The sequence below is a fragment of the Lichenostomus cassidix genome, chromosome Z, assembly GCF_008360975.1.
Source record: "Lichenostomus cassidix isolate B80296 chromosome Z, HeHo_3.0, whole genome shotgun sequence".
Classification (NCBI taxonomy): domain Eukaryota; kingdom Metazoa; phylum Chordata; class Aves; order Passeriformes; family Meliphagidae; genus Lichenostomus; species Lichenostomus cassidix.
In genome coordinates, this window is record NC_139511.1 from 947,569 (window position 1) to 972,712 (window position 25,144).

The 25,144-nt window shown below is 40.3% G+C and overlaps 1 protein-coding gene across 4 annotated transcripts in view; it reads right to left on the reverse strand.

Moving 5' to 3' along the window:
* SSBP2 (single stranded DNA binding protein 2) overlaps nucleotides 1-25,144 on the reverse strand; it is a 131,932-nt gene that overhangs the window by 24,689 nt on the left and 82,099 nt on the right. Inside the window, exons 5-9 of one of the 4 annotated variants that reach the window (XM_085042866.1) lie at nucleotides 20,366-20,455; nucleotides 7,642-7,701; nucleotides 5,887-5,953; nucleotides 5,608-5,678; nucleotides 3,491-3,582 (exon numbers count right to left, since the gene is read on the reverse strand). In XM_085042866.1, the coding sequence (XP_084898992.1) occupies nucleotides 3,491-3,582; nucleotides 5,608-5,678; nucleotides 5,887-5,953; nucleotides 7,642-7,701; nucleotides 20,366-20,455 (380 nt within the window). The remainder of the gene's footprint in view (nucleotides 1-3,490; nucleotides 3,583-5,607; nucleotides 5,679-5,886; nucleotides 5,954-7,641; nucleotides 7,702-20,365; nucleotides 20,456-25,144) is intronic. The other 3 variants (XM_085042867.1, XM_085042868.1, XM_085042869.1) reach the window with 3 other exon arrangements.

The following is a 25,144-nucleotide window of genomic DNA, read 5'->3' on the forward strand; positions in this document are numbered from 1 at the left end:
AAATTTCATGTATTAAACCCAGAAAACCCTCAGAGGGTTTTTCTGACAACTCTTGGTATTATTTTAAGTTTCTCACTCTCAGCTAAGCCTAGGAAAATAGTTTGGGGCTGAGGCTTCATCTCCTAACAATCCAGAGGGAACTCAGACACACCAGAGGTAAAATCTCCATGTTTAGAGTGACAATGTCTCAAACCCATAATTATTTCTGAGAGCTCCTCGTTGTTTACAAACAAGACTGAATCATTTTTTGAAGGCCCTGACAATGGAGAGGCAGAGCAGATGACAAAACTTTCACATTTAAAATGGCATTTTGGCATCATTAGCTGTAGAAAAGCAACATTAACCACTGCAGCTCACCAGGCATGGGAGAGTGACTTAAACAGAGAGAAAGAATCACCCTTTATTAATGACTTCTGAAAGTTTTCTAAGTCTTGCAAAAATAAAAACTATTAAATGCATATGTTGCCTGAGGGATTTAATATTGAATTTTTTTCTTTTTTATTACATTGTTGATGAAACTATAAAGGAACCATCTCAGAAAAAAAAAAACCAACTGAAAATTGATTTATTTCCACTGCCATTACTGTTGGAATGCTGGAAATCAGGAATATTGGTATGGTCTTCTCTGCCTCATTCAATGAAACACTGAGCAAGAAAATGCTCCTCGGGTCAAATATATAGCAATTTCTCCTCTGCCAATGATCACACGGTGAAATATTAACAGGTTGGTTTTTTTCCCCTGTTGTTTTTTTCTTTGTTTTTAATGGGTTTATTGGATCCCCTCTTTCAGGAATATTTGAAACACCACCTAAGTGTCTGTTTTCATCCCAAGCCCTTGCACTTATTTCTGTGACATTTACTAACTCAGAGATGTGACTGGGTTAAGCCACAGGAATATAGAAACTCAAAAATTTACACTGAGACCAGGGAACTCACCTGTCATCTAAAAAGCTGTTGGAATTTCCAGATTTATTGGACAGCTTTCAGTATAGACTTAGCAATCACTGCAGCAGCTTCTGCAGGAATGCCACATGGATTTTGTGAAGCCAAATGCTTACAAAGTACACATAAAACCCCCAAACTGCAATTTTTTTCCGATTCAATGCAAGCAGGTCTTTTGTTTTTCACTAAATGTTTACTTTGGAAGCACCAACAGGGTCATAAAACATTATCATACAAGTACCAGTTCCAAAATATTTCACAAAGTATCTGTTGCTATGACCAATTTCAGCTGCATTTTCTTAGAGTTTATTGTGTTACTGTCAAACCTGGCTTCAAAATATAAAAGTCTGAAATTTTAGTTTCCCAAGAGGCAAATATATTCCATCAGGAAATTAAACATCTAGACACAAGTTTGTGAATTGAAGTTAAAAGACAAAATCACACCTTTTATTCTTTTTTTTAAACTTCTGAGGCATGACTGAGCTACTCTTAGTGCTTGAGACAGCACTGCAGGTCACACAGGTTGTTAAAAATCACCAGTGAAATGTAACACTGAAATCTGCCTTTTTGTTCCAAAAACTGGCAGAGACAGGAAATCTTCCTAAAAATGGCTCCGTGGAGTTTCAGCTGAAAAACTTCTGGCTAAAATGAAGTTATTCTGTGGAAGAAGATGGTTTGTGCTCAGCTGTGTCCAGCAGAGATCTGATGGTATTATTGGTGACAAAGCCAGAAATTACCCAGCAGTGCTGCATTTGTGGATTATATGGACTGAAATGCTGCCTCATGAGCCCCCAAGCTGCCATTTTTTACCACAAAGAACACTTTCTCACCCAGAAAAATTGTGAAATTTTATTTGGCAGATAGTCTGCTCTTAACCAAAGCAGCTTCCTTTCGCACCTTCCAAGGAGGAAAAGCTGGATTTGAGACGGCAGCTGTTTCTGTAGAACACACATTTTTGTATTTAAAATGGCCAAAAATCCAAGAAGAAAAGAACAGAACACTGGAAACTTGTCAAGTAAAGAAAACACTCAGGTGTGTAAAGACATCCTAGTGCACAGCTAGGGAGCTTCCTAGAAATGTGATTTCCCCAGATGAGCCTCAGAGCTTTTCCTACCCTGGGATGAGACAAAAGCTGAGGGAGAACAACACTAATCACTGCTCACCACAATTCCAGTGCTCAAGACAACCCTGACAGCAGGAAATTTACAGTAACAAAACACCCTCATGTCCTGGAACTACAATTGAAAGAATCCCAGCTCGGAGCAACCCCTTTGATAAAATGTGCTTACAAAAAGCTGCAATATTAGTATTTCAGTCCATCTTCTCTCTTTCTGGCACACCAGGAAACCTTTTTGTCATCCAGGAAACTCTTTTCTTATTTTTCCTGTACAAACTCTCAATTATGCGAATAAATAGTTCCAAAATACCTTATCTATCCCTCAGTTTTACTTCTGGAAAGTTAATTTCCTTTTTTTGTAAATCACTCTTCTGCTGAGGAAAACCTCTACAGTGTTTATCCTGCACTCACACTGAATTTCAAACGTCTACATAATTTTGCCACATCAATTTAATTTAAACACATAAATGCCTATCCTCATGAAGGCTCCTAGAATTGTTGAGTCCCCATATATGATGTCTATGATGGAGCATCACACAACTTCAGATTTTAATGTATTTGCTTCATGGATTCGATGTATGTCTTGGAAATCCAAATAAATTAGGGGTATGGTGGATTTTTTAAACTTCATTATCTATTTCTGTACCTCTTTGACTTTTTCAGGGTGGTAACTTCTTACTTGAAATTAAAATTATGATTTCTTATTTATGTTTTCTATAAAAACTAGAGTAAAAATGGGTATCTACGACATTAAGAGAAAAGCATACAGAAATCTTTACTGTGTTTTCTTAATGCTGCATCTGAAGTATTTCTACACACCTAAAAGAGGAGTTGTCTTCAGGGACACAAGGCACAACACATTGCCATGGCTAAATCCATGTCTGGAATAAATCTGAACTCAGATTATATCAATTTTTACCAGATGATGATCCAGACCCAGAAATACACAGAAATACTGACAAAAATACTCCTGTATCTGTAAAGCTCTCCTCTCTATTTAGACTGGAAATAAATTTAATCAATGAAATAAAAACTGCAGTTGAGGAAGAGTTTCGAATCAAATGTGTCCTTCTTTTTAGAAATAGTTGTAGACAAAGGCTATTTTGCTACAATGAAGTACTGATTTATTTCGCAGAGAACCATTCTTCACAAGATATTTAATAAGTAGAAATGTAAATAGTGTCGTTTTTTAAAATGCATGCAAGGATGTATCAGTGATTACATTGACAAAATATTCCCAGTATTTGAAGTCTGACCTGTGAAAGAAACTGAGTATTTGTACAGCCTTGTTAGACAGTGAAAGCTCCTGCAAGAGACGGTGGGTTCACCTCTTTAAATTGCATTTATTGGTCATCAAAGCATGTTCTCCTGGCCTTACCTACCCCAGCTGTTACTTGTACAATGAAATAATGGCATTTATGTTGTGCTTACATGTTCATCCCAGGCATCCCCGGGCCACCTAGAGCGTTCAGAGGGGGTCTCATGGCACCTCCATAGTTCTGCAACGACAACCAAGGGTCAGACTACCACAAAACAAAAAAACAAAACCAAAGAGGAGGGGGAAAGAAAGGACAGCAGGTTAATGACATCCCTGTGCAACTGCTGCAGGACAGGCCATGCCATTCATGCTTTCAGGATTCCCTCACTGCTGACTTCAAAAAATGAGATTGTTAACCCCAAGGAGACAACTACGGACAACACAAGTTGGCTAACAAAGGTTAAAATTATTTCAGGAGGAATTATTTACACAGATGGAGCCCAAGTTAATGGCCAGCAAGGGTCAGGTTTTATAATGAATTCAGCTCTTAAACCAAGGCAATCCAAAATCAGAAACCCAGACTAAGATTCTGAGATATCAAACTGTACTATTTCTAATTAGATTTTGTTGTGTTTGTAAAAAATTAAACCACATTATATAACTTTTCTAATGTACCATTGCATTTATTTTTCCATTATTCAGTTCTAATAAATCACAGAATCCCAGGATGGGACCTTAAAGCCCATCCAGTGCCACCCCCTGCCCTGGGCAGGGACACCTTCCACTGTCCCAGGTCTGTGATAACCACAATGAAGAGTATTTAATATGGTAATTAATGTCATAGCAATATTAACAAATTAATTTCCCAACAGCCATAAAGTCTGAGTTTGTGCCCTGATGTCACAACCAAAGTTTTACTGCACTACTTACAGAAAAAAATTAATTTTACCTCTTTTTATTCAGTGGAATACAAGCAGAACAATTTGTCTCACCTCACAATCTAACTTCCAACTGTAATGACTGCTAACCTTAAATGTCCTGCCTTGCCCTAAAATGAGAGCACTGCCATTAGGGACACTCTTATAGATGTTTTTTCAGAGCAGTGATGCTCTCTGCAGAGCTTGGTGGCCCAGGTATATGGTGATTCAATTAGAGTAATTTGTGAATTTAATTTTGTGGACTTAAATTTTGTGTAGGTTAGGATGTTGAGCACAAGAAAGAAGAAACTTACAAAAACATTGGATCTTAAATGACAGAAAAAATGGAAAAATTATCCTCAAAAGAACTGGCATGAGATCTGCCTGCTGTGTGACTAATAGTGCTGAATAAAGGATCAGCTCAACCTCATATGGCAGCACAGCAGATCTTCTCTTTCTACCTCCAAAAATGGAAATACATTTCAGGGCTACAGAAAAGGATAGCAAATATATTTAATAATGTTTTGTTGGTCACACAGCAGATGTTGTGAAGAACTGCACAACTGGTTTTTAGCAAGATCAAAAATTGCAGGGACAGTTGTGAACAGACTTGAAAGGCAAATCTATTCACCCATTTAGAATTTAGCTGTTATTCAAACAAGAAGCCTCAGGAGAGATTATCCGAAATGGGGAAGCAAAAATGCACAGTGTGGGCACAACAAGCACACTGTGAAACAAAGCACTGCACAGCAGTGTGAAACACCACCACCCACAGCTCCTCCTGGGATGCTGACACAAGAGAGGAACCTCCTGGCTTGGTATCCAGGTGTCACCAGGACTGAGTGTCCTCTGCCTCGGGCACTGCTCGGGGTGGCCAGGGGGACAAAGGGCAGTGTGGATGTTCTTGCTTCACACTGAAAGCTCTCCTGCACTTGCCAAAAATTTACATCAGCCATGGATGGAAGAAAAACTACAGCATTTGGAGAGGGATTTTTGGCACAAAGAGTTTGCCTGAGTTAGAGGTATTAATATTTTCCTTCTAAACAGACAATCAGTGAGGAGGAGGAGAAGGAGGAAACACCTACTCCACTCTGGGTCTCCCTCGACAATGTCAGTCTGACTACAACATAGACTTTTCTAAAGGAAGCAAGTGAAGGGATTCCTCTTTCAATTCCAAATATTAATGAAAATGACAGATTTTTTCATTTAGGTTTTATACAGCTGCAACTCCGAACTGTTTTTTGTTTGTAGGATGGGAGTTTTTTTAAAAGGGATTATGAAAACAAGTCCAGGGCATTTCAAGCCATGCAAAGACAGAGAATATAGTCTAAGTATAGGCCTGTCACTAGGAATAACACATCTGTGGAAAATACCTGTGGTCCTAATGGCACCATTCCCCTTGGAGGAGTCATCCTCTGCATCGGCCCTCCCATGTTTGGATGACCTGCAAATAAAATATAAAATACATTATTTATATACACAATACACAATTAATTTAATTATGCAACACACAAGCACCTTCGGCAGCCACTTTTAATGAACCATGACTTTCTAATTAACAGAAAAGCTTGAAGAAGTGTGTGAAGGTGTGAAGGCCAGGAAGAAGGGTGCTGGTTGGTGAGGACAGTGCTGAGGAGAGGTTGTGCACTCACCCTGCTGCCGTGTGGGGTCCATGCCGCTGGGCAGGAGGGGCTGACTGCCCGGGACACCTCCGAGGGCCTGGCGCAGGGAAAACACAGCAGAAATGCACTGAGTGCCTTCAAATTCATGGGAAAGACACAACACTCAGATTTCATTCCTAATTCCTGGATGTTTCCTCTGAGTCAAGAGTTAATGTGCTTTTAAATCCCCACATTAATCTGCCCTCTGGGTTTACTGAATCAGGTTTAAAGCTCATTTTTACAGGATTTTACCTGTAGCTGGGTCAAGTAGAAAAACGTTTCTATGAATGGATCTTTGCAGATGATCCACAAAGTGCTATTTAGCATTTCAAAGCACCACTACATTTTCAGTAAAAATGTATTGTGAATGAGTAAGTCACAGAATCTCAGAATGGTTTGGGTTGGAAGGGACCTTGAAGCCAGTCTCCTCCCAACCCCTCTGCCATGGGCAGGGAAACCTTCCACTATCCCAGGACCAAACTATCACTTAATCAACATTTGGGCCTCAAAACTGCACCACAGTAGCTTATTGGTTACACACACTGCTCCTCCATACTGCACCTTGAGCAATGGCAGTGCTGCTACAAGCAGCAATCTGTGAGTGTGGCATAATGTGAATGAAGCAGGAGCTGCAGTTCACTGGGATTATGGGATTATCTTCCACTCTGGACTGAAAACACCACCATGTGCAGACAAAAGTACTCCTGAAACCAAACCTGCAGGCTGGCAGTGCTTCCAGCCACCACATCCAGCTCTCTCCTGCCAGGATTCACTGTGCTCAGGCACAGAGGCTGTGCAACCCAAACACTTGGCTCAGGGGCTCAAACACCTCTGGCTAAGATAGCACTGAGAAGTGCAAAAACCAGGAATTCACTGGGTGACAGCAGTAAAATGTTATCAGGTATTAAACAGAGCAGTAATGGCTGTACAGATGATCGCTTCATTGAGGTGAATAAAATCACCCACTGCCCTGGGGAGAAAGTAGCCATGGTACTTTCTCCTGGTACCTTAACCTGATCCCAAACAGCACCAGGCAGAGAAACACTCGGAGAAGTTCTGCCACCTGATACATCCAGCTCACTGAAATTTAGATTTCACACCTTCTGGTGACACTGTGCCAAAAGAAAAGACTAATTTGTTGGAATTGTGTTACACAGTTATAGGAAACAGCCATAAATGAGGCTGGGGTAGAGTGTGACAATAGAAAGGCAGCCCTGGAAGCTAAAGCTGGACCTAACCACCTATTCCACTTATCCTTTCAACCTTTCCCAATATTGTAAATGACCCAGTTTTCCTCCCAGAGCTTCACTGATGTTTTTCTGGCTGCTTGTCTTTAACTTTTCATCTGCTGACAACTCCTTCTCTTCCTCTATCTGCACTATGGAGAACTTAAAAACACAAATGTTCTCTACTTCCAGAACCCTCTTGTCACAGATGGGCCAAAAAAGGTCCCTGCTGACGAACAGCAGCTCATTACTCATCCTTGTCTCGCTGGCATTGCACATCCTTTGATGGAGATGAGAAAATTGGGAATTCAACACTTTATAAAAGTCCTCAGAGTGTCTGTAGGAGCCACAGAGCACTTAATGAGATCTGTTTCTCACCAAAACCCCCCATACCTACTGTGAAATAAATATAACCTGTGTGTCCCACAGAGGTGGGCAGGGACTGATGCATTTCACACAGAACTGATAACACAGGGAATCCTCACCCTGGGCCAGCAGAGCAGCAGGGACACAATCTTACCTGATTGGGTATTCTGAGAGGGGGCCTTGGACCTCCAGGGTACCGAGGGGACATGAATGGCTGCAGGAAAAAAAGAAACAGTGCTGAATAATTCCATTTATCTCATAAGTGCCACCCTGTGTCACTGCCACACTCACACCCAGGGCACACAGCTTAAACACTACCATGGACTGCTCAGGATGTTGCTCCACAATTTCAGCACTATTACACAAATTTAGAGGTTCTCAGTCAGTTTATCTATTAGGATAAATCATTGAACACTTTGTTTCAGCAGCTGTGAGAGCAGAATATGAACAACTTGGTGCAATAACAGTGAAGAATAAACCCTAACCAGACATCTGTACTTTCCACTGGACAAGGGGGGAAAATGGGAACCTTGGAACAGAAAACAACATTTGAGAGAGTTCAGAGGTAAGGAAGATCAAAATAATTCACAAACACTTTTCATTCACTTTTTCATAATACAGTAAAAAGCAACACAAAATTTAACCCATGGTGGCACAGACTCCCAGTTTATGATGCAAATATTTAGAATTTTGCTGGTGTCAGTAGCCATGACAACTCAGTGCCGCATTCCTGCCACCCCTACCTGCTCACACACTGGATCTCTCACACCTAAACTTGTACCCAAATCTGTCACAGCATCCACACCTTGTGAGGTTCTGGTGGCTGTTGGCTACTCCTGAGCTACTCACAGCCCCAAACAAGGCAAGTCCCCCAGATAAACTGGTGGTACTGGCAGCAAAAACATTTAACTTCTCTGCTTATTCCACCCTGAAGCGTGGCAATAACCTAGAAATCTAAAAAGATGAGTGGCAAATCTACAGGAAAAAGGCACAAACATCTGACTAAACAGAAGATGAAGAGGATGGCTTTGGCAAGCAAAGTACCTACAGCTCCAGAAGAAAATGAAGAGATTAAAGTGTGCTTTGACTGTGAGCACAGGGACAAAACGACTGATTTAGACTAGCAATAGCTAGCACAGAAACTGCAATTATTTTGCCAATAATTACTACCGGAATTTTTCCTGTGATCTTGCATCAATAAACGAATGAAACCTTTCACACTCTGGAATCAGATGAAAGCTGAAATAATGTAACCTACATAAACACGCACTCAAAGCACTGCTAGAAAGCAATTTAAAGTACAGAGGGTTTACAAACTGGAGAAGAAAGTTCAATAACAATTGTGAAAAGATTAATAAAAAGATACTTGAAATGATGTGCTGTAAAAGAGGGAGGCTTCTTTGTGCACTGTGTGATGGTGACAACCTCTGATAAGAAAGAAAAAGGGCTGTGCATGTGGCGAGGCCCTCATGAAACAGTGGAAATGTCAGGAAATTAGAATTTCAACCATTTCCACAGAGGTCAACCGAGTGCAGCCACTCCAGTGAGGACCTTGGGTTTGACTTGTCTTGTCCAGCAAACGAAATTCAACTGTATTTACAGCTGTGCAGCTCACAAAAGGAAAATCTGGCATGCTTCTCAATTCAGCCATGTGTTAAGAATAGAAACACACTACTAATATTATGTAATAGTAATAAAAAACCTGCTCCTTCCAAGCTTAAAGGGCTTATATACTGTAAATATTCATGTATGTACGTATTCCCCTTAAACCCAGGTGGAACTGCAATCAGTGACAAGCAGATTTCAAGCAGTTCCTATGGTTTGGTTTACCACAAAAATGTTACCATTAAGAACTTAAATATTCTCATTTTTGTGTCAGTGACTGAACTTTTCTGTCTCCAATACCAACACCCCATTTGTCCACAAAAAGGTTCTACCAAGATGTCTCCAGACAACAAAGAAATTCTGTCCAACATTTTAATGAAATATGTTCAATGCCATCAGCTTTTCACTGCAGTGGGAGCATTTTTTTAAGTCCCCACACACATTATTCAGTACCAGATTCTGAAAGGCACAAACTCATGCATCAGAAACTTCATGCCATGTTTTTATTCACTTCTGTCCTTGTCACTTACAGGAGCGCCTGACATTTGGTCTCTGAACTAATTTTACTTTAGTTTTCTACTGACGTTTTTGGTTGCTGAAATGACCATGGTTTGGGGAGGAACCACTGTGGGCTTCCATTTCTCACAGCAGGCTGTTCTTCTCTCTCCTCAACTGCTTGGAAACTTTTTCTTCCCCTTCTCCTGCAGCACAAACACCCCTAAACTTGAAGGGCTCAAAGTACTGGTGTTAAATTAAAACCAGTGCCCACAGCCCTTGAATTGGTGGCTCAGCACTTGTTTCTGAAGGTGAAAATAAAATGTTTGCATGTGGAAGACTTGGACATTTCTGCCTGTTAACCTTGTGTAAACTCAAAATTCAGCATTTTAAATGCACCTTAAATGGATGCTCAGACCTTTTCAGGAAGATAGACTCCTTATTTGTCTTGGAGTTAAGCTGGAAAAATATTCAATAATGCAGCAGCAACTCTAGCTGTTGGGTAGCAAAAAGACAGAGGGGCTAAAATGAACTTCCCCAATAAAGTTCAGGAACTGGCAGACACAATAAGCTGTTAAGAAAAGCACAAAAAACCGCCCCAAACTAAAAAAAAAAAAAACAACAGTAAAACTCAAGCAACCAAAAAACACCACAAAAAAACCTTCAAGCCAAAGAACACACAAAAGATCCAACCCAATAAAATAAATCAACACACACACAAAAAAATCAAACCTCCCTCAAAACTAAAACCAAAAAACAAGACTAAACCTACCAAACCACCACAAAAAAGGGGAAACTCCCAAACTCAAAACAAATCCCAACCAAAAACATCTCCAAAAACTGAATAAACCAAAGTAAGAGGCAAACAAGCCAGGTCTAAGCCACTGCTGAGATGGAGATGCCACCAATGTCTGTTGACACCAATATATCGTAATTCCTCCCCACAGGTAAGAAATTTATTAATTTGGCATCACAAAAAGAATCCTGAAGGCTGCCATCCTGCAGCTGAGGGTGAAGGAAAAAGAAACTTCTACTAAACTGAGTGAAAAAGAAGCCAGAAAGGAAAAATCTTTTGTGTAATCACTGCGGCAGAATATTTGCATTTATCAACTTACTGTGAAAGTTAAAAGAAAATCCCAAAAACCTAAAAGGAGGGAAGTATTAGAATACTAAAATAATAGAGACAACACAAAATAATGTCAAGATGTGAAATGTTAAATTTAATAAGCTCTCTGCTCTTACAGAAACATTTAGTGTAGAATTGTTAAAAGTGCTTTAAAGGAAGGCAAGTTCAGGAATGTGAATGATGGTGCCAGAAGTTGTGGCACTTTTTGTTATCTCTCTACTCAAGAACAATCCAGCTGTGTACAGGGAGAGCAAAGGTTATCTCAGTCCCTGTGTGTTTCATGCAAGTCTGGAGGTGTGTGCTGGGCAGCATCAAAGCCCTGTAAAATACTGGTTTTTTTAGTTCTCAACACGACAGAAAATAAGTTTCTCAGTGGGGAAGTCTTTGAGGGAGCATTGTTGAAGAACAGTGGCCTCACTGACCACGTTTTGGTGCTACAAGATGTGATTTTACCAAAAATATCCACCAGGAAGCTGATGCCATAAAGGCTCAGAGGTTGGGATGTTGCTCTGCCAGTTGAGCAATTCTTAGTCTTTTGCAGTTGTTCAGGTGTGGATTAGTTTTCACTTCTATCTAATAGTGGTGAAATAAGAATTCAGAAGATAATAGTGGTAAAATAAGGAATTCAGAAGAAGAAAAATAAGAATTCAGAAGGTGGTGTTCTACTATGACAGGCTTCAATAAATCTATTATTTCTTCACACTTACTTCCCTTCCAAAAGCTGGGAGTGTAATTTGTTTCCTTTCAGATACAGGCATTTTGCACTGACATTTTCATCCTGTTTTCCCTCATACCTTTATATTTATCAATCACATTTTGTCTCACATAAATTTGCAAAATTTACAATATTTCCAGCCACAGAAGTCATCACTATTGAGACTTAATTGACCATAAATACATACTTTTAACCTCCATTATCAAATTTACATCAATCTCCTGAGATTACACATCTCAGCATCCTGAGAGATGGATGATGCTTCCAACTGGAGAGCATTTCTCAGGGGAGTAAAACACCACAAATTAAAAACCACGTGGTGAGACTCAGCTTCAGCACTTGGTGTGGAGAAGGACCGAAATGGCAATAATTGGCTTTTATAACTCAGTCACCAACAGCACAAACACAGACACCACTTATCCCTAGAAGCTAAAAATGGAACCACAGACCTTATTTGTACACATTGCAATGATCTGAAATTAATTGTGCTGCTGCTTGGGGTGCAGGTACTGGCAGGCAGCTCAAGCTGCCAAAGTCACACTCCATCTGGGAATTCTGAAAATGACCCAATCTCTCCATTTTTCCATTTAAAAGTTCTTAATGATAATGAGTGAAACAAACCAAAAATCATTATTCTCCTCTCCTCTGTTTAAATATCAGTTGCCATGTTACACAGTCCATCTGCAAAAGCACAATTAATCTTCACCTTTTTTGTTTCCAAACTCTTTTCCTGGTTAAAAGATTTGGCATCACTTACTACTATTACTTCTCTCTGCCTCCTCCTCCTATTATTACTATTACTGTTATTATTGTTGTTGTTGTTGTTATTATTATTATTATCTGAATGATTAAAGACAATCTGCTGGCCATTTACATTTCATTTTCCTATTAGAGTAAATAGTATTTTAATGTATCTCCTTCAGACTCCTGTATTTTAGGAAATGCTCTGGAAGTGTTTTACACCTACATCTCCCATTTTCAAACAAAAGGGAGTTTGCCCTCCTAAGAGGACAACAGGGAACCATTAAATATGTGTGAATTGAATTTACCCAAGCATCCTGCGATTCATTTTTCATTTCATTACTTTTTATTATTTAGTTTCCTCTGTGATTTTTTTTTTGTGGCATCTCCCTCAGCAGTAACAAGTCACCAAAGTGTTCAGGACACTCTTCATTAACACATTTTAGTTTTAAGCAGGACTAAACCCAAACTGATTTTTTGCTGAAGTCTTTCAGAGATGAAATTTGGGTTTTACACTGCACATCTTGCAGTCTATCGGTGCAAACCAAACGAGCTGGTTTTATCTGTATTATTTTACATAAGATAGTGTTATTCTCAGCACTGAGAGAGAACTTCCCTCTACATTGCCTTTCCTGATGACCAAACCTACTTCCACGAGCAAGTTCTTCAGAAAAAGATCCCTTTAAAAAAAAAAATTCCTGTAGTTATGTTTTTTAGGAGCAGACTGACAACTTATAAATAGCAACAGGAAGAGGTCTGATTTAATTCAGAATACAGAGCAAAATTTTGGTTTTTTTCTAAATTGGAACGCTCCTTCCACATCTAAAATTCGAAGTTACAGCAATAGCACTTTTTAAAATAAATTTAATGTTTTATTCCTGGTCAAGAAACACCATATGGAAGAACACTGCAACACACACCTTGTGCAAAATGAAGAAACAATTCCTGCTTAAAAGAAATAAATAAACAAACAAACAAATAAAACCAGAAAAGCCCAAACCAAAACCTTTGGTCCCCAGCTACCATTTGCTGGAGATGCTAAAAGCCAGGTCTGCTTTTAGATGATCTTCAGGAATTGCACTGTTATTACATTTGTCTCACTTTGTAGGGAACATCATTACCATTATCAAGCTTTCATTATTGGTAGAGAAAGTTACTAAGTCCTGCACATGATACTTAAAGGAATTTTTGAAAGAAATTCAAATTTTCAAAGAGGTATTACCTACATGAATTTTAAACCAGGTAAATAGTTTTTACTCTAATTTTTATTAAATGCAAATACTAGGGAAAATAGAGTATTTCAAACCTCACAAGCCAACACACCCAAGATGTATCACCTTAAAAACTGCCCCAAATAAACCCCCCTACATTCTAAGAATCCAGACAGATGACTGCAGCCTGAGAAAGCACTTCCCAGTTTAATAAACCTGATAATGACACACAGCTGATTCTTGGGAACAGCTGTGACAGGGCCAGGCTGAGGTTTGTCCCTCCTGCTGTATGTAGTGAAGATAACATTTCAAAGCTCTGAGCTCTGTCCTCACTCACATCTCCCACCCAGCACGAGTGGCTCAGCAGAAAGCCAGGAGTCAAGCTGTGACAGGAACTGACCCATCCTCATCAGACACATGGACTATGAGGGACAGCCCTTCCCTGCTGCTCAGCACCTCCTCAGCAGCACAAATAATCACAATTCTGGTGGATGATCACCATCCTCCGATTCCTGAGGTTTCTCTCACACAGAACTTCAATTTGCAGGATAAAACCATAAAGTCCAGGGCAGAACTCCTGGGAAAACGCCTTGTGCCCAACTCCTCCTCTGCCACTGAAGGGATGTGGGGCTCACAGCTGATTAACCCCTGCAGCCGAGCAGTTTTAATTTGTTTCAACAGTTACCAGCAGTAAAAGTGTTGCCACAACTGCAGGGCAGAATTATCAAGATCAGCAGATACTGGATAACTTCATATTTTAAAAGCTTTTTCCTGTTATTTAGAGAAAAGGATCCAAAGAGAGAGACAAACACACACTACTTAATAGTTCTTTCTAGATGATAATACCCTCTCACACATAGTGCAACCAGTCAAAATAATTTTTAAAAATGAAATATTTTAAAATATTGATTACTGGTGAGGACTGGTGATACTGGTGAGGACAAAAATGGGCATATCCCAATTCCTCAAAGAATTAGACATACCTATAATTTCATGCACTTCAGTATTCCCAGACTGCTCTACTGTGGGCGATGCATTTACAAACAACGGAGATTCCAAAAATACAATAAAATTCTTCCTACCAACATGAATTATATAAACCCAGGGGGAAAAATCGCCTTTAAAATCTATTTTCAAAGCTTTTCCAGGACTACCAAAGCTGCTGTCTTTGCTCACAAACTGCATGTGCAGCTCTGGTGATGTTTCATTCTTCCATCACGATGTTTTCACAATCCAGGATGGTTTTCAAGCTCCTGGGACTTCCCTGTACCTGCTCTGCTCAGACTCTTTAATCTTCCCCTCCTTCACCTGCAATTGCCGCATTTGCTACACTGGAAGTGAGGCTGGGTGTGAACATGTGCCAAATCCAGCTAATTCTGCATTTTTGTTACAGTTTGTAACTATCTCAGTTTCAAAGAAAAGTTAATACTGAAAAATGAGGAAAACAGGAGGATCAGCAGCCAGAGCTGAGTGATGGATCCTTGGATAATGAGGTGTTGCTGCTTGGAGGTGGGAGATAAAAATGGAGAGACTCCTGGAAAACCAGGAGACTGTGTGAATGTTCAGGGAAGAGGAGAGTTGAAAGAGTTCAACAGGGTTTAAAAAGAAACAAAATGTTTCTAGACTGACAGAGATTCTGGCTCTGCACAGGCCAGGCTGAGCCACAGCCCATCCTCTGGCTCCAGCTGGGCAATTCCTGGGCTGGAACTGGGAATCTTCATTCCCTGCACAAACAACAATCCCCAGGGGACAATTCACTCCAAAATGCCTTTAAAGGGGTGCTGAGGGATTCCTCCCTCCTCATCCTCCTTCCAGCTTTAACCAAATGCTGCATTTATCACGTGTGGAATACAAACTCTATTTTCTAACAATGTGTCATGACTTTACTGTAAATATGGTCAATATTAAATATGAACTAAAATAGTACATTACAGAGATACTTTATGGCCTTACAATGCACCTTACAAATCCATTTCCTTTTCATGTGTAAGTAGTTCACCACTTCTGCTTTGAAATGCACGAGATTTACGTCACTAATTTTTAATTACCTGACTTCGCTTATTCTACTATCTACGTGATAAACTTTGATTTATATTTATTTTTATATGTTATATATCTACATATATTCGTTATATATTCGTATACAACAAATGTTTATATGTACTTATATTTTTATATATATACAAATCTGTATCTGTATCTGTATATCTATATCTATATCTATGTCTATATCTGTATATCTATATATCTATATATCTATATCTATCTATCTATACTTATCTATCTATCCATCTATCTCAAATAGTAATGCTACGCAGGAAAATAAAGTCCTTTCTTCTCATGTGCCTTACTGTAATGATGCTCTCCTGAAGCATTAGGTCAGCTCTACTATGGCAAACAAGGCTAAAAATAATACTTTAGAATAATATGGATTTAGCTGAAATGAGCTGGAGCAGCTGCCACTAGATGGCAAGACAGGCTCACAGTACTTTGCAGGGCTGGGTTTGGTCTGGGCTTTTTTTTTCCCCCCTTTATATAAGAGGAATATGTAACATTTGTATTTCAAACATGGTGTCGACACTTCTCTCCCATGCCATTCCAAGTTTATCTGGTGATCTGAAGCTGGTGAACGAAGCCAACCACTTGAAAAGCCCTTTAGAAAACACAGGCACCACGGAAATAATGTTTAGTGGTAAGTTAAAGAGATTTTAACAAATGTGCTGAAAAAAGTAACGCGTTTAAAAGAAAGGGCGCTTCACTTATGTGTGAAAAGGTACAGACAAGTGTTAGAATTTGACTTTTAACAAAATTACCAAATTAAACAAGTGAACTGTCAATTCTAAAGGAACTGCTTCCCCTGTAACTCTCAGCAGGGTCTCTCAGGTGAGTGTCTTTAAAGCCAGTCACGTTCCTCACACAGCTGCAGACAGCCAAACCTTTGGTCAGCCATGGAACACAGGAGCTGAGCACAACTAGGGCTTAATTAAACATACACACAAGTGTTTGTGCTAATTGCAGTGCAAGGGGCAGCAGGCAGGGTCAGGCTCTGGGCACTGCTGGCTGTCAGTACCTTGGAGAGGCAGTGGAAGCTCTCCCTGCCCACGGCTGGGCGTGGAACAAGAGGGGATTTATGGTCCTTCCAAACCATTCAACACTGCTCTGTTTTAAACTCGGCATTTAGGGGTGCTAAAAATGGAAATTTAACTAATAGGCAAATAAAATCCTGCGAAAGCAACAGTTCACATTCTGTTTAAAAACTCCAAACACCTCAGTGAACACACGCTCCCGAATTTCCCTCTGGCCTCTGCTTGTTTGCTAACTAACATTACCCACAAGGATCAAATAAGCCATCTGCAAAAATACAAATATAACATCTCTCAGATTGTTTAGCTGACTTAAAACATCAGTGTTGAGAGGGATAGAAATGGACCTCAGCACCTGAAGAGCAGCAGTTCCACCTGGATGTGGAAACCTGACAGTCTCTGAACTCTATGACCTGAACCTCTTTGATCACAATTGGAAGATTAAACTCACTGTAAATGAGTTTGTAAGAGCCTTGTGTACAGCTGTGGCTGCTGGCATTATGTACACCCACTGACATTATACCCAAAGGTAATTACTTATTACAATCTTGCTCAGTTACTGGGCCAGGGTCAGAAACAGCTCCAGAGCCAGGGACGAGGAGCAGGTCATGCTGATATCCATGACTGGCCATACGAAGAAACTAACAAATGACCTGGACTAAAAATGTCAAAAAAATTACATGGAAACTGTCCCAAATGACCTTATTTTATTCTTACACAGATAAGTGCCTTTCTCACACCTGAGCTCCATGTCCAGGATGCTATATACGGGAAAACTGGAAAAGGATGATGTATTTCCAGACCTGGGCTGGAGCAAGATGAGCATTTCAGATATGTATAAAATAATTTCAAGCCATCTAATATGGTTTCATGACTTCTGTGGCCCAAAGCAGCTGTTTGGGTTCTCCTATTTGGAGTTAAAGAGTCTTGCATGGCAGAACCATTGTGTCCCACAGGCTCAAGTGCTGCTGCTCATGAACCAAGAGCAGGTTCAGTTTCTGTACCACACCAAGTTACTTCCAGAGTCTTACTGTTGCTCAGACTGAGAGAAGATGAGGACAAAAAGTATGTGCCTATGAATGTAAAGTTACATTAAAACAGAAACACACCAGTGGAGGAAACTGAGGCACACCCGAATTCGACATAAACATTGACTTTTCAAATGTCACTTTTGACACTGCAAACTATTTCTCTTAAAAAACCCCAACAAAACACAAACAAAACCCCAAAACCTCATTTATTTGATGACAATAGCTGTGTACAACTCCACCACTGTCCCTGCACTGTGCCATTCTTCTGGACTGTCAGCACTGCAGTGACCATCATCCCTCAACTGGACTGAAGTATTAAAGTACAAGTTCAGAGAGATACAAGACAAATTCAGCTGCTGGCTTCAGAACCTCTGTCTCTGTGGCCCAGGCATGAAATGTCACAGGTTGATAATTAACATCAGTGCTAGTGGTCTACCTGTATTACAAAACCTCATTTTACAGAGAGCAGAGTTTTACCACATACTGTCTGAGAAACCATAATTCTGTATTTCTCTACCTCCATGTGCTATACTAGCAGACTGCCTTATTTTATAAAAATGAAATACATTTTTTTTCTTTTATAAAAAATAAGTCTCTCAAAAATCATGTTAGAGGTCAGCATTGCCAACCAAAAGGGTGTGGATGTGGACTGGACTGATGTTCTCCTGCTCTGTGATAGGAACTCACTGCAGCAGCACTGACCCCACTTTGCTTATGTCCCTGTTAGAGCTCAGTGCCCACCCAAAACACAGTTTCAGTGCAAAACCAAGAGGAAAGAAATTACTTTAAATCATCTGTGACCCCTGAGCTCTCCAAGCAGAGCTGGCAGGCAGTGGCTGTCAGCAGCTTCAGCTTAGCCCAACCCAAACTACTCCTGAAAACGACAACAGGCACCCTTATCATTTCAGGGTGACCTTCCCAATAAATTTCAGGCTAAAGAAATTAAAATGTTACGAGGCTTTCGTGGAGCGAAGTCTCAGTGCACTAAATACGGACCAAAGCACCTTTGTGCTGCTGTGGCCATGTGGTCTGAGTCCTGCAGAACAAACTGTTTGTGCTACAATCCAGCAGGGACAGGCAGCTCTCAGCTCCACACTGCTGCAGCACAAGGCTGAAGTTTGCCAGCTCTCACACCAAGACAGATCAACCTCATCTCTGTGGTTTGTTTCACTCTGGGATCAGAGGAATTGCAGGAGAGGATGGAGGAACAGATAAAGGTCTACAAGGACAACAGCAGCACCCATGAGGGAAGGAGGAGGTTTTCACCATGAGTTTCCCTTTCCTGCCTGAGATTTCATCTGTTTTACAGCAGCAGATGATGTCCCTCCATTTTCAAGTTTCATACACACAGGCTCTGTCTGCCAACACATTTTCTTGTCCTCGGCTGAACTGACCTTGGTGAGACTCAGCTCTGGTGGAGGTTTCTGAGCCTGGCACCAAGAGCTGCCTGGCAGCAGCCACTGCAGCACCAGGGCTGTGTGCCCTCAGAACCTCACACACCTCAGCCCTCTTGGGATGGAACACACTGAATCCTGGCTGGGATCGCTCCAACCCCATCCAGGCACCCACTGCCACACCTGAGTTACACACTTACAGATGTTCTTAACACACAACTACAGCAAGAATTAATAATCTCTTGGAAAATGCTCCTTTTCACTCCCAGGCCTTGCAAAAAGAGCAGGATGATGTTGTGGCTTCAAGTCAGACTCAAGCCAGGCACTGGTATACAATGAGATTTTACCCACACTCAACTTTCTATCAGCTTTTCTTTTTAACATCTTCAAAGATCTGGAGTGGCTAGAAGTCTTTTCACGCTTCTAAAAACAAAACTCCCACATCCTCCTTCTGAAAAACCTTTAAAATAGTTACTCTCTCCTCTGTATTTCACACGCTTGTCCTATCTGTGCCCCTTCCCCCTCCTAATTGTCATCACAGACAATAACAGAAAAAGTTCATTTCTCTGACATCACAACTGCAGTGGGAGGCTGAAGTAAAAAAAAAAAAAAAAAAAAAAAAGTGAAATATTGATATAATCTAAAAATTAAGTGTAAAAAAGTCTATCTAACCAGCTGTTCAAAGCAGTAAAAGCAGAAATAAATTAATTAATGAGTTCTGCCAGCTCCCGAGAATTTTGTGACTGGCAGCAGCCAGATATTTTCCATTTTGCTTCCAAGTATCTTTTCATTCATGTATTATAAATCAAGCCCCAGTTTGCCAGTGTGGAGATAAACAACGGAGTTTTGGTGAGGAGGAGATGCAAACCCAGCCCAGGAGCAGCCCAGCCTGGGTCACAAATACCAGCTGGGCTTGCACTAAAGGATGTCACTTCTTCCATCACCATATCCTGTGCTTTACTGCCCAAAGTGCTCAAAAATGGGTGTTTGGCTCCATTTAGAATTGTTGCTGGTGTCTAAATGCCTGACTTCACTTTTTAGGCAGGGGAACTGAGATCTTCAGTGTGCAGGACATTCTCCACTGCCCAGGCTGAATTCCCACAGAGCTCCAAAATCTGCCCCCTGGCTTTAGCACACAGCTACACACAACCAACAACGTTCTCTCTTTAAAATTTCCATGCAATGTGATGTATTTTATCATAAAAAATTATTTTAATATTATACTCAAGCATTTTCAATCTCTGCTAAAAAACTGGCACCGTTTCTTGTTCTGTGCTGTACTATTTCATACATTAAATACTCGTCAGTCAGGTCCCTTGCTTCCCACCTGTCCACTTCTGTTTAAAAATAAACTCTCAAATATTGCACCACATAGTGAGACACAGTTCAGAACAGGACCTTTGCTACAGACTTGCAAACAGTATTACAGAGGATTTTCTATCCTAAAATTCCTGTAATCATAATTTTTTCTGAATACCTGAAAAAACCCCGGTGGTACTGGACCTACTGGCATGCCATCTCCTGGGGGAATGTTTCCTAGCACTGGGCTGGGAGCTGCTGCAGCACTCTGAAAAGAACAAAGGGAGAATAAACCTTTGTCATTGCATGGTAGGCATTAAACCCCCCCCAAAAAACCCCAAACCTGACCAAAGTGCAAAAAAGTAATTCTCTGGATATGTCATTATGCCATTCTTTCACCTGAAGGTAATTTAAAATTGTTAAGCCTTTTGTCTATACAAGTACCATGATTTGTTGAAATACCAAATGTATGTTGATGGGAAAGGTGCCAGAGATTGCAGAGGTCAATTAGACAAATCCTGACTGTATTTTTTAAAATGTTACATCTGAGTGTCTCTACATGCACCGATGTGAATGCAACTTGCACACTTCCTCTTGTCTTACGTGTATGAACAGTCTCACACATGCACAAGGATATACACACCGCATAAAGAAAATAATTTAGGCATTTTATCAGCAATTTCCAAGCACTTTAAAGATAATTTCAGCATCCTGTAATACTCTTCCAGAACAACAAGAAGCTTCAAAACAGGGCTGTGTTATAAACGGTATGAGAAGGGTTGCTCATGATTCTGCTGGTAATGCTCAAGATTTTACCAACCCCAAAAATAACCACCATGACAAATTAGAAGAATTCAGGTTATGTTTTTGGAAGGGAAAAGAAAAAAGGGATTTCTAAGGAGTGAATCAGAGGATGAAATTAGTTACCTTTGCAAATCCTTCAGCTGGAATAAGCGAGTAAAGAATATTGCTCCTGGCAATTTACACGCAGGAGATTGTCACAGAAAAGGGAAGCCAAACTGCTTCTGTTGTTATATGTTGGAACCTCAATTACTTTTAATTTCTAGCACTCTTCCTTCCTGCAATGTGTTTCTGTAGGGCATGAGGCTGAATCACCTATAAATGCTCCAAATCTTGTGTGAAAGTCCTGGAGCACACAGAATGCACCAGAGCCACTGGCAGGTTACTAATGACCTGCCAATGCCTGCCCTGTAGAACACACAGCCTGGTATTAAATTATCACTCTATTTATTGTGCACTCACACTCCATACCCAAAAGATGCAGATCTGGAAATTGCATTTCCAGGTGTTTGGCATGATACCTAGGAAAGGAAAGAATAATGCTGGAAAGATCTGAAAACTGGCACAAAGGAGAGCTGACCTTTTTCAACCAAGCAGAAAGGAAATATTCAGTTAATCACCACAGATTTCTTCAGTGGCTTAAGCTGTGTTTTAGAATCAAAGTCCTGAACAACTAGCAGTAACATATTTAGCATCCAAGCTGAGTGTTCTTTGGAAAAGTCAGGAATGTATCACTGAAATACAAAGTCTGCAAAAAGTGCTGGCTTTCAAAATGAGGGCAAGGCTTTGATTCACTAAACTCCCTGAAATAAAGGGTATTATCTATGCAAGGATCAGTGCTAAAACACTGTAGAAGTGCAGCTGACAGGGAAAGCCAGCCAGGTGAGCTGGATGCAGCAAACACTTTGGAATCACAACCAAAAAAGGTGTAGGCAGAGGGCACCACGAATTAGCCAGAGCAGCCTGGGACGCTGTGGCCAAGAAAGGTGGTGCTCTGCCAGCCACTGCCCCTCCCATCAAACAATTCTTTCAATTTCATCTCCATTTCTGAAGGAAGACAGCTGAAAAAGCTGCTGGTTTGCTGTTGTTTGGGGTTTTCTACAGGAAAACACAAGCTCTTTAAGCACTGATGTCCACTAAAGCCATGACAGGCACAGTTTGACTGGAGCATGCTGGATGCACTTCTGCAGGTACAGTTCTGTGGATGAAGGATGACAACAGCAGCACCACTGAGGGAGAAACTCGATGATGTGAACAGCCTGAGCATCTCCAAATGCCCCACAGAGCCTGAGCTGCAGCTGCTGACCGAGGAGGAGCAGCCCATCCAAGGGGCACCAGCAATGATGGGGTTTAGGGATACAGGCACCTGCTGCTAACAGTTCCTGCTCTTTCCCACTTTGAAATTGCTTTTAAAAAATGAAATGGCAAAATCAGTTTAGAGACAGGGAAACTATGATTATTCCAAAATGGAGGGAGAAAAGGATTAAAGTTATAAATGTTAGCCATTTACCGTCCTAAAATGGCTTTGTAAGAAATACACCTAAAAATACCGTTCTCATAATTGCCTCACAGAGATGGGGTTTTTCCCCTGTTTCTGAACCCCACCAGGCACTGACAGCAGGGGAACCCAGCTCTGTTCCCTGGTGAAGCACCAGGAATCACCAGGGAGGCGCTGGATGCGCTGGGTTTAGTTTTTCCAGGTTCATCAGTGGCTCGATGGCACTGCCAGGTCACAGCCACTCGTGCCAAAGCCCCTCTGCCCTGCCCTGCCATGTGTGAGGGAGGGGAGGTGACACAGGGCAGCAGGGCAGTGTCACTGACACCATTCCATGATTGGAAGACTCCTGCAGCTCCAGACATCCTGCAACAACCTCTCTCATGTGTTACAGAAACCTTCGTTTCTAGCCTTCCTTATGCAATGCACTGGGGTTTTTTTCTGTTTTCATGTTTGTTTGGGATTTTCTTCCCTGATGGGCAATGAAGTCCCAAAACCAGAGGTAAAGCTTTTTCAGTGTTTTGGGTATACTACATTTTCTAGCTTGTGCTAAATAATGAATCTTTGAAGAACTTCTACCAGGTAGATCAATAAACAAACCTGCAACTGCTGCATGGAAATATTCTTATTTAGTCTATCCTGATGAATTATTCATTCATTTTCCACAGTCCCATAGCAAACCATGGCCTCCTTTTGCATGCCTTACAAGTTGTTCATCATTTATACTTCCATTAGTTTGACATTTTAAATATTTGCAATTTGCTTTCCCTGCGTTTCATAAAAAGATGAAATAGGAAAATTTAGATGGTATAAACTCTTTGTACAGTATTTTATCTCCTTAAGAATGGAAAACTGTATTTGCTTTTATAGCAAAAATAATGAATTTTTACTACCGAATTTATAATAATTTATAATTATTAATTAAAACTGTGTACTTGAGTGGAAGCTATTGTGGTCATTGCTTCTCTACCCAAGCTACTCTTGGTAAAGCAAAAATAGATTATTATAGTAACAAGTAAAACTAGGTATGGTTTAAGGATGGATTTTATAACAAAGAAATCACAAAGTAAATAGAATTTTAAAAAATAGCTATTTCACTGGTACACTAGATGAATTACAAAAATCCAGAGATAAACCTGCAAGGCTCATTTTTTGAGGCCATCCCAAGAAGTGGCTGATGAGGGAAGCTTATAAAAAATTTCATTGGAAACCAAAGAATGCAGAAAAGAAATTACTTGACTGTATAAAATCCTCATCTGGCTCTTTCTTTCACCAAGATGTTTTACTTCAGGTATTTTTCTTAGAGTAAGACTTCCTTAGTTTTATCCAAAGTAAGCAGTTTACCACATGTTACTAAATTTGTCCCCTCAAGGGAGAGCTTGGTTTTTCAGAAGTCTCACTGATGGCAAATGATGAAATCTAGTGGATGATGGATAGGAGGAGTTGGACCCTACAAATAAAAGTGTTGGACACCCAATTCCTTGATCACCCACCCTCCTCCACATCAGCCCTAAATCTACTCCTCTCATTTAAGAATATACAATTTTCATATATTCACATCAGCAACCAAAACATGCAGTCTGCAGACAAAGGTATTCTGCCATGGGTGGCACAAACACAATCAGCTGAACCAGAACAGGAGCAGGAATGATCAACATCTCAGGTTATTTCTGTATACACTGGTGCTGGGTTAATTACAGAAACTGAGCAGCGAATGCGGAATGTGAAGGACAATGAAGGAAAACCTCAACCGCGTTTGAAATGCTGGTGAGAGCAGCACAGTCAGAAGGAAAAGCAGAAAATGTCAAAATTTAAACAGCTGCTGTTTCTTCTTCCTTTCCTTTCCCTTTCCCTTTTCCTTTCCTTTTTCCTTTCCTTTCCTTTCCTTTCCTTTCCTTTCCTTTCCTTTCCTTTCCTTTCCTTTCCTTTCCTTTCCTTTCCTTTCCTTTCCTTTCCTGTCCTGTCCTGTCCTGTCCTGTCCTGTCCTGTCCTGTCCTGTCCTTTCCTTTCCTTTCCTTTCCTTTCCTTTCCTTTCCTTTCCTTTCCTTTCCTTTCCTTTCCTTTCCTTTCCTTTCCTTTCCTTTCCACAGAGGATAAATATGCAGTACATGACTTTAGGACATCATGGGAAGTAAGGAATTTAAGTGTAGTTGTTGGGGATTTTTTCTGTTTGTTTTGATTTTTTTTTCTGGAAAGACAAATGATGGATGGTTACTATTTCCAGTCACATTTACCACATTTTTTATTTCTAGTCATTGATAGCTTTGAAGTGCCAGACATACTGCAGCCAATACTGTAAAAACATATCAAATTTCCCTTTGTAAATACTTCAACTTGTAACTTTTCAAGTGTTTCTAAGACCTCAGCTCGTTCCTCTAACAGACCTTCACTATTTTTACCCATACAAAATAAAGAAGTATTAAAGGAACTATATTGATTAAACACCTGCAATCTTCTGATCTTCTCCAAGACAGAACATAAAACTACTCATTTCTGAACAATAAAATAAAAAAATAAAAAAAACCCCAACACTTTAATTAATTGCCTGTGCCTTTTACAAAGTCTTTGAACACTTGGCTGTACACAAAGAAGCCAAAACCCCCAGACTGAGCAGCCTTGGTTTACTCAACACAGATTGGAAGGTCATGCCCAAAAAAGGTG